The sequence below is a fragment of the Apostichopus japonicus genome, chromosome 7 (genome assembly GCF_037975245.1).
Source record: "Apostichopus japonicus isolate 1M-3 chromosome 7, ASM3797524v1, whole genome shotgun sequence".
Classification (NCBI taxonomy): domain Eukaryota; kingdom Metazoa; phylum Echinodermata; class Holothuroidea; order Aspidochirotida; family Stichopodidae; genus Apostichopus; species Apostichopus japonicus.
This window is the reverse complement of record NC_092567.1, coordinates 19,505,022-19,515,326: the sequence shown is the minus strand read 5'-3', so window position 1 is coordinate 19,515,326 and position 10,305 is coordinate 19,505,022. Positions and strand designations below refer to the sequence as shown.

The 10,305-nt window shown below is 37.1% G+C and overlaps 1 protein-coding gene across 1 annotated transcript; it reads right to left on the bottom strand.

The window, feature by feature from the left end:
- Positions 1-1,249: 1,249 nt before the first annotated feature.
- On the bottom strand, positions 1,250-9,594 carry LOC139969639 (snake venom 5'-nucleotidase-like). Its single transcript, XM_071974767.1, has 8 exons — positions 8,845-9,594; positions 7,900-8,113; positions 6,752-6,937; positions 5,171-5,374; positions 4,291-4,542; positions 3,066-3,221; positions 2,121-2,324; positions 1,250-1,434 (listed from the first exon to the last, which is right to left on the bottom strand). The coding sequence occupies exons 1-8, from the start codon at positions 9,214-9,216 to the stop codon at positions 1,349-1,351; spliced, it is 1,674 nt and encodes a 557-aa protein (XP_071830868.1). The 5' UTR covers positions 9,217-9,594; the 3' UTR covers positions 1,250-1,348.
- Between the last annotated feature and the right edge of the window lie 711 nt (positions 9,595-10,305).

Here is a 10,305-nt window from a genome sequence, read left to right as displayed (position 1 = left end):
AAACAACCGGTTGAACGCGTTAACAATAAGAAGAAATAACCAGTTAAACTGATACCAGTAATGTATTTTACGTAAGGACAATATCTGTGTGAAATTTGAATCATACAGATAACGTTGATTTCAGTAATGTACAACTTTAATAAGAAAGGGGAAAAAAGAAAGAACCAGTGCTTGACAATATCACACAAATCACAAAATAATCAGTAATCGTATATATTAAAATTAACACTATACAAAATTCTGGTAGACCTGTTATACATTACGAAACGAAGTATGGCTTTAAATGATATATATATATATATATGTACCCCGAAAAAAGAAATCATCTTTAAACGTCAAACTGTACATTCTATTTACGCATTGTGTTTCAGACTTTGACCTCTGATGACCTCAAATTACTTTTGACCTCTACTACTTTGATGTATTTTTGCACCAAACACGCCGTGAACAATAAATTCCTCTGCTTTCAGGTATAGAAATCAATAAGACAAGTCACACATAGAAATGAATACTATAACATATCTCGAAGGTTTTTGGTACCGTTTTATTTTATTGCATCTTAACATTAAAAAAATCCTTTGATTGTAAAGTATAACATAAAGAACTTTAACATTAAAAAAAATGTAAAAAATATCGGTTTCTGTTGTGTAATATTTTGCAATTAATTAATAACCCATCTGATCTGAAACGTAGATAAAGAAATGAATACAATCATTTTTGTAGCAGGCTGTGATGTTTATCACAGATAACAAATACACTGAAAAGCTTGTAGATAGGCCTCGATATTAGTATTTAAGGATTGTCTTTGACACTGTCGGAATACTTCTAAATCTGGCCTAGACAAAAGACTTCGAATGATTTTTTTCTTAAATTTATTTATGTTCTGCTTTTACAAGTTTAACTCTCCTAATGCATATTTTTTCTTCCTTTGGGTAGGCATAATAGACATTTTTCTCTGTACAGTACCACCATGTTGTTTGTAACTTATGAGTATTAACACTGCTGATGAGAAAGACGAGATGTTATTACATGATTAATATTATCATTATTTTTCATTGTAAAGTTTTGGCAGGTTTAGCAAGGTATCTTTTAATAAACATAACACATTGCAATCATTTTTAGTCATTACATTGTCTTACAAAATTCTTCCATCCACCCCTTTTCATTTGCACAAATAGTGACCTACTAAAACTATTTGTTAATCTCCCCTGCCACCCACCCCCCCCCCTCACCTCACCCACCACTACCCTACGCAAACTTAATGACACCACTGATCACCAAAAACTGAACTACGTAATCATGCTGTGCTAAATCCGTCAGGCAGAGAATATAATGACGTCACCGCAATCTAAAGTACAATACGTCGTTCTTTCCCATAGATGATAGGCGAATGTGTTTGGATGTAGTCTTTGATGGCGTCCATAAGAAGTATTCCTGATCAAACATGATAACAACAAAAAAACAAAAAGGAAAACCATTGACATAGAGCACGATGAAAATGTTTTGAAATGAGATGACATGAAAGGTTACTGGGGCTTACTGATGACAAGTGTGGTAACTAATGTCACTAATGACTAGTGGCATGGGCTCCAAAAAGTTTGTAAACATTATCCGTCGAGTCTTTAGAGACAGTACAGTGAATTACGTCAAGACAATTGTACCTAATGGACCGAAAAGGATGCTTAAAATTGCTCTCGAGTTTCTGTATGTATACTTCGGCCTATAATAACACTTTTTCTTTTTATGAATACTCTCCCCAAATAGAGCCTGAGCACGAAAACCAAACAAATCGATTCACTCTCAACACCACCAGTACTGTACCCTTCCATAGAGTGTATACAGACGGTCCATAGTACTAATGCTAAACAACAAAAACCTCTGAACCTCAAAACGTACTGCTTATGTTTGGGTATTCATGAATGAAGATACCTAACCTGTCGCCTGTAGCCAATACATATATCTTACAGCAATTATTGTTGCGTGGTTCATTTCCGCACTGCGCTATCACTTTACCTTTCTTGTAAGCTAGGGAGACTGGAGTACCATGTATAGGGGACAGGTAAGAGAGGAAAGAGAGAGGGGTTGAAGGGGGAGCACAAGAATGATAAGAGGTGACTTACCAGTATCTATTGTACTGAGGGTATCCTCGATGAAAATGCTCATTCCATCGCCACCATCAGATATGAACGATGGGACCAAAACAAAATATGTTTTGAACAAGTCTAATGGTTCATATTCTGGCTCTAGACATTCTGTGCACCTCACGTACATTGATGTTACTCTGTTACCGACTGGTTGACTAACATTCATATCAAGTAATATACCTAAAATGAAACAAACTAGATTACCTTTATATTGTTCGTCGTATTCTTATTTTTTAGCCTATACTTACATGTTCGTCGTGTTGTTTAAAAATGTTTATATATTGTCTATTTATAACATTTATATATAATATAAAAAATATATATATATATGTGTTATGCATATAAATGTAATATAAATATATGTATGCTATAAATAGACAATATAAACCTACCCATCTTGGAGATAAAACATTTATAACAAATGAATGACTGGAAAAGTTGGCAGGAAGGGGAGGGGTCGTCTTTAAACCATGATTCATTGTTCTAAAACTGCTTTTTTGTGGGTGTATATTTTGGTACAATTTTGATACTAATGTTCTTTTTAAAATAACCTAACACTTCGCCTCATGAAATCGTCTGTTAAACGAAATTGTAACAAACAAAAAATGTACTTTGCGCAACAGATACCAATAAGCGAAGTACTTCCGCCTTCATTCAAATACGGTGGCCCAAAAGGGACTTTTGAACAAAACTAAATATATTGCTTACTCAAGGATTCTGCTCTTTATTTCGAACGTTCGACTTTTATTACAAAATGCCGTCAATTGAGATTAAGAAGGAAAGGGGAAAATCGAAGTTCAACACATAAAAAGCCGAAATGGCGAGATATCTATTTCATTTTATTTCGTATTTCTCTCATGTGCTACTATACTCTCAAGAGTAATATTTTTGGGCGGGTGAAGAAGAAAAATTGTCACTTACCAGAGACCTGGAAAAAACTACCAGACTGGAACAGTGTCCCATACCGTACTATTGAAGCTTCAATGACTTGCAACAGACGGAACCCCTTCAGTTCAACTTTACGAATGGTAGATTTGAATGGTACTAAAGCAAGTACGTCTCTTTCTAATAGTTTGCCTGAATTGAGAAGGGGAAAAAAGAGACACTTTTTAGCAGACGAGGTCTGTGTCTCTAAAGGGAGTGAAGACTCGCGCACAAAGAAACGCCTGATGCCGGTAATCTAACCTAGTTTCGAATGAGGTGTAACAGAAGTGTTAGACACCACCACCGATCCCAGAAAAATACACACACAGCTTGCTACCGTCTGTAATTAGACACTAGTGTACATTCAATACATGCAGCTACGGTCAATACCCACAACACAGTGTACATAACAGCGATGGACATCTCAGGTCCAGATGCAAGATAACAATGTATCACGTTTCATTACTGTCTGCATTTTGTAGCGACAAGAAAAAACCTTCACTTGCATGCAACGGAAAATTAACTTTGTTCAGAGGGCGGCACGCGGTTTGAGGCGAGTCTTCAATGCCTTTAAAGATGTTAGTATAGTAACGAAAAATAAAGCAGTGTGTATGTGTGTGAATCTGTGAGGCTTTTGGCTTGAGAGCTTGTGATTTGTTGGTTGATTGATTGCATATGTGGGCGAAGGCAAATTGATGTTTGGAAATATGAAGACGAAATTTGAAATACTGCAATTCGAAACCTTACACAAACACAATGTGATGAAAACGTTACTAGTGCTTTTCAACTTTTTCCAACGTAAACGCAAGCACGAAGGTAGGTTGATGTATTATATGAAAATGCTGTATGCTTATTTAACATGTAGATGAAATACAGGTTCCGGGGACAATTGTTAAGGCACCTTTTTTCTTGGGCGGAGAGGGAGGAGGGGTGTTGAGGGGGTGGCGATTGGGGTGAAGTCTTCATATTTCCCTTTTCAATATTATGGAAATGAAAATACGTTATTTTTTCATCATAATTCCAGGGCTCCAAATGAACCGCGGGACCAGGGCGCGTAGTAACCCCGACCACACCCCTCGAAGGGTCTGCATATAGCTATTGAAAATTAAGTTCTCCTCACCCATTTCTATGCCCTTAGTTTAAAAACAAGGTCCCTAAATCATGTACTGTATACGGTATTCTTTTGTAAAGAACATAATATAAATGTGGTGACTGTGTTTACCTGTATTTAATGAACTTCGGATGGCTCCACCGTTAATCATGGCAACGCCGACGTCACTCCACCCACGTGACCCTTGGTTTACCATTGACTTCCAAACCATCGCATCTGCTACAAGATTACCCAGTCCGCATTCCTTATCTTCACAGTAGTTAAAAGCTCCTTTTAAAAGTACAAACGATTCACCCACAATGTTTGGTAGATAATTATTGACCCCTTTGCGCCATTTTGATATTTCGATCAGGGCGTCTTTATCTGAAGTGGAAAAATTGATAATTCAAAAGTAAGATGGAACACAAGAAAAATAATAATCATAATAAATCACAGAGTTAGGGAATAGTTAAACTGAACTGGAAATGGATTGCTGCAGATCCATGTACCATTTCGAGCGTTGAAATTGTAGACGAAATTTCGTAACAAAATTCATAATTTCGATAAAGTATCGAATCAAAAAGTGGATATTAGAAGTAAAAAATGCAGGAATCCCGAGTATTCATCATGCATATAGGCGGTATATACTAACGTAGTGAAGGCGGATGGCATTTCGGACTGGAGGATGGTTGGGTACAGACCAACCGGAATATATAGCTCCAAAATTTTAAGGTGAAACATAATCTCCGAACGTAAATAAATTTTCATTACAAAATAGTCCAAATTTTGAGATAAAGACTCAGCCTTTTAGGTTAAAACAATACCTTCGTGATGCCGAAGTATTTAACAACATACATTATCGTCGCCAAACTGTTTGACTTTTAGAAGGGTGTTATCGGGGGTTATCGGACCATATATATCACAATGCATTAAAGGACTGGCGCATCTACCATACAAGCAAACGACTTGAACAAGTTCAACCTATAATACCATAGCGGAAAATTATACATACCTTCTTTTATCTTACTGTCTAACAATATAGGATTTCCATTGAAGTGCCGTATTGTACCTTCTTCGTCGAATTCGACTTGCAGGAATCCCAAGTATTTACCATGCATGTAGGCGGTAACTACTAACGTCGTGTGGGCGGGATCTATATCGGACTGGACGATGGTTGGGTATAGACCAACCGGAATATCATTCGTTGGAGGCGTTCCTAAAGTGTGTGATAAAAGTAGAGCAGTCATATATATATATATATATATATATATATATATATATATATATATATATATATATATATATATATATATATATATATATATATATATATATATATATATATATATATATATATATATATATATAGCCGTAACAATGTAACATCGTAACATCTGTGTACATTGTCAGATTCAAAAGTACCAGGGGTGCAATCTGTACAAACATCTGTTCAGTGGCGTAGCTAGAGGGTTTGGCGCCCGTGTGCAAGAGCAGAAAACTGCGCCCCCAATTATAATTATAATATTGTGAAATAAATTGATATTGGTTGTATAGGCTTTAAGCATATCCGTACCGTACCATGCACTGTTCGCAACTTTGTGTACAACTCTACCATTATCCTTAGTTGTAAGGCTGTTGTATAGTTATCGCATACAGCTTAGTATTCTTATTCTCTTAATTTATCTTATAGTAGCGTCTTGTAAGTTGCTGAATTTTGGTTCATGGGTTCGCGCGTAGCGCACAAGAATTTTGTTGGCAAAAAACCTCCCAGATCGCCGGAAACAAGACTTCTCAGACACAATGATGCTCCCAAACCTCCTTACAAGGGCGTAGGAACCGGGGGCTGGGAGGCGCCAGCCCCCCCCCCCAGTGAAAAATATGGGAGCGGAAGTATCATTCCGCCCCCCCCCCCCCCCCGCTTCGCAAGTCAGAAAACCCCTTTTTCATTTCGAAATGAGAAATAAAACCTCATTTGGAGCACCAAATTGCATCTAAGGCCAGCTGAAAATGCAAAATTATTTACAAAATGGAGTGGGTGTTGAAGTGTGCTATATTGCACCAAATTGCATCTGAGGCCACCTGGAAATGCAATAAAAATCCAAAGGGGAGGGGGACACCCCCTCCCCTTAGACCCCTCCCTCAGGCCGACCATCAGTCTTCAGCCCCCCCCCCCCAAAAAAAAGTACCTTCCTACGCCACTGCCTCCTTAAATTTTAGATCATGGCTTAGAAATTTAGTTTGGGGAAATACATGTGCGTCTGCAGAAAAAAAAAACTCAGGGGACAAATAATCCAAGTAGACTTTTGTATACGCATGGGTCTGGGGTCCTCTCCCAGAAAACAATTAAAGGCTGCCGCAAATGCGACTTCCGTCCAATATTTAACAACTGTGGATAAATATAATAAAATGAAACTGCTGCATGACATTTGCACAAAAACTGCGCCAAAGTTCAATACAGGGGAATCTGAAATGAAACGTTTGGTCAAGACAACTTGGTGGGGACACGGTATATCATTTTCCCTCCACTGAAAAATTTGGTGGGGACGGTGTCTCTAGCTTTTTATGTAATTCAAAATGCTTTAGATGTTCTAACCTGTGTAAAGAAAACTACTGCTGTGTCCGCCAACTATAACATCGACACCGGTAACCTTTGCAGCTATATCCAAATCGACACCGTATCCTGAATGCCCAACTGCGATTATTTTGTTAACACCGTCAGCAGTTAACCGATTAACTTCTCTTTGTACTGCCTCTACTTCATCTTCGAACTGAAGCTTACCTTTATCAAAAAAAAAAATTAAATAAAGAGTCTGAAGAACTGTTTCGTTATTACAGTGGGAATGAGATTTAGAGTTTCAACTGTTTCAAATGAAAGCTAGCTTGAGACTGAGTCATGCATAATCGGGTTGAATGAATTCATTGTTTGAAAATATATGAAATCAAGGGCGCCCACTAATTTACATATATATATATATATATATATATATACATATATATATACATATATATATATATATATATATATATATATATATATATATATATATATATATATATATATATGTAATGGAAACGCCTTCATGCAAACGATGAAATATATGCTATAGTTTTCCGAGACTTAGTTTCTAATCTATTTACATGTAATGAAATTTGTGGGAGGTGGGGTGGGGGTGGCGGATTTTATTATTCGATTAATGTAGACAACACATTTGATATGTTTTGATAGTTTGTAGAATGTATGAAAGTTTGTGATGTTATAGAGTTTGATATAGGTAATAGAGTTTGATACCTTATTGTCTTTATGAAGTTTGATATAGGCCTATTATAGATTTAAATATGTCATTGATATATCATAGAGTTTATGAACTTTGGTATGTTGATTTTGAAATGCTATTGAGTTTGATATATCATAGAGTTTATTCAAGTTTGATATTTTATTGACCGTACAACGAGAAAAAACATTTGGCTTTACCCTACAAACCTCCCCCCCCCCCCCGGAGGCTGTCAAAGCGCCTGACCCCAATTAACATGTTTACAGTGGATTACAGTTTGGTTGAATTATGTAGAGATCAGAAAATAATGTAGTAACGTTTACTAAGGAGCACCCCCCCCCCACCCATTCTTCCTTCCTCTACTGCATCATCATTTACTCATGAATCCACGTTCTCCTGTCGTGCCTCCCTTTCTTTCAATTTATGGAAAGCATATGCAAAATATATGCAAAACAACTCAAAAACTCACCTGTATTTGTTAACATTGGTGCAAGTGAAGTCGTGTACCCGATAACCCCAATTTGTTCACCCCCGATTTCTAAGACGACACTCTTTTTGATTAAATAAGTCAAGGAGGGTTCGCCAGTGGTATCCATATTGCAGCTAAGAACTGGAAAATTGACATTCTTCAAGAATGGGACGAATCCTGCAACACCATTATCCAATTCATGATTGCCAACAGCCTGCAATTTAAAGTATAGAATTACAGTATAGTATTGACAATTTTCATGTTTCTTATCAAATTTAAATTGTCTAAAAACCGGGTGATACGACTAGTAACTGCAGCAATATAGATATGCTCAAATAGATATGCCCAATTCTGTCTCACCCCCCCCCCCCACTCACCCGTAGGAATGGTACTAATAGGCTACTGTATGTCTGTTGCAACGAACGTATAAAGAGGAATAAGAAAAACACTCTTCATATTATTTTTTAGTAATAGGCCTAGTAGTTGCTCCTCGTAATTGAATTAAATGTTTGTGGTGTATTATTTTAACCAACAAAGGATGTGTGTGCTATGTTTATATAGGCATATATACATATATATCATATGACTTTGTACCCGTATTTACAGATTAACCTTACAAATGTATATATATACGAGATAAAACGACTTATAAAATACTATCCGCGGACAATGACAATTTGTTTGGCATGTGGGTGACCAAGAAAGGTTCAAGATATCTTAGTTACAGAACGTGTCGGATTCCGCCTAGAATATCTTGTAGTTGAAACCAATATATTTGTCTCAAACTGCATGAAAGTCAGCAGTATAATTGAAGAAACATGGAGAGTGCAAAAACAATGGTTCCTTGATGATTGGATTGTCTTCCCACCGCCCCCCCCCCCACGCCGACCTGTGGTTTCCCAACCACTATACCCTAAAACATCCCATAAAATACACATATCTTACCATTGCGTCGTAACCTAAGTAATTCATCAAATGCGCGGTAGCGTTTCCTTGGTATAAATCAAACCAAGCTGTTCCTTGAAATGCGTCACCGGCGTCCACGAACAGAACATTTTCATTGTTTTCCCTTGCTTCCCTGACAGCAGAAAATCTTCTTGCGATTCCACCAAAACATTGACTATTGATCAAGTCGTCTTTAGTACAAGGAAGACCAAATTCGTTGAATTGTTCGAATTCCGAGTGAACATCATTTGTGTGTAAAATTGTCAGTTTGGATCCACTTGTTACTGAGTTAAGCAAGTTAATCGTCAACAAAATATGGAAAGAAATATTGATAGAGAACCAAGATGTGTTATCCATCGTGTCCGCGGACATGAAAGATGAAAATTCCTACGCACAATTTATTGAAATGCTTTGATGCTCGAAACTTCCCTTACATGAGTGGCAGAGATATAGCTTTCTACTACATCATCATATATCGGTGGCTAGGCCTCAACTTATTTCACGTGAGTGTGATGCTCCTATTACACTATAGGTAGACTGCAGGAAATTCACAACAGATCCAATATAAAGAGCTAGAATTTCGTCTGTGCCCTTGAGTCAAATATCTGCTAAGTTTTAATCCGCATATCGATATCGTTGAAGCAGAAATGCGTATACCGTTTTTTTCAGTGGTGATGTGTGCTTTTCGCATACACGTATAAATATATTTATATACAAGTCGGACCACTATAATCTACTACCAGTATTATTTAGTCTGTTCGACAGAGCCTGATTACACTTTTTTTATTGTTTTTCGCTTTCCAAGTTAAAATCACGTGCAATCTGAAAGCGCCGTTCCCATCGCTTGGCAACTAGAAAGCAGACGAATATTGTAATAATGTCTGTATAAATGTTCTAATAAAAAGTGACGATTCATTTCAATGAGTTTACAGCCCTTTCAAGTTATCACGTCAAAACTGTGTCATTGAGGCTGTTATGGTAAACACATTTTACACACTAATTGGTGGTGACTGATGTACAATAAAAACCGAAATGAATCCATGTTCACACAAAGTAACAAAATCTCATCACCTTCTTTTTTACTCGTATAACACATACAATCACTCCGTTAATGGTAGCCACAATACTCCCATTGTGAATTTTTGAAGATTAGAATAGAAGGGGGAGGGGGCTTACATGCCTATACATGTGTGTATATGACGTAATCTACGCGCATGTATAGGCATGTTACCCCCCCCCCCCCCCCAATTGCATACATTGTAAGGGCTGTTCTATGTTAATATGTCCCTAGTGATACAGGCTCGTTTCTCTCGTAAAACCAAATTCCTTGCGATTTGACCATGTTTACACACGAACCGTGGTATGAAATGGATTAACTGAATTTGGCAGGCCCTTGATGTACACTTCAAAGGGAACAAGGTGAATAAATCAAAAAGGTTATTTTTACTACTCATACTGTAG

Excerpts from the sequence above, each read along its gene's own strand:
- LOC139969639 (XM_071974767.1), bottom strand. The coding sequence starts at position 9,216 with ATGTCCGCGGACACGATGGATAACACATCTTGGTTCTCTATCAATATT. Across the intron at positions 6,938-7,899 it reads ACCAATGTTAACAAATACAG|GTAAGCTTCAGTTCGAAGAT; the intron begins GTGAGTTTTTGA and ends TTTTTGATAAAG. Across the intron at positions 5,375-6,751 it reads CAGTAGTTTTCTTTACACAG|GAACGCCTCCAACGAATGAT; the intron begins GTTAGAACATCT and ends CACACACTTTAG.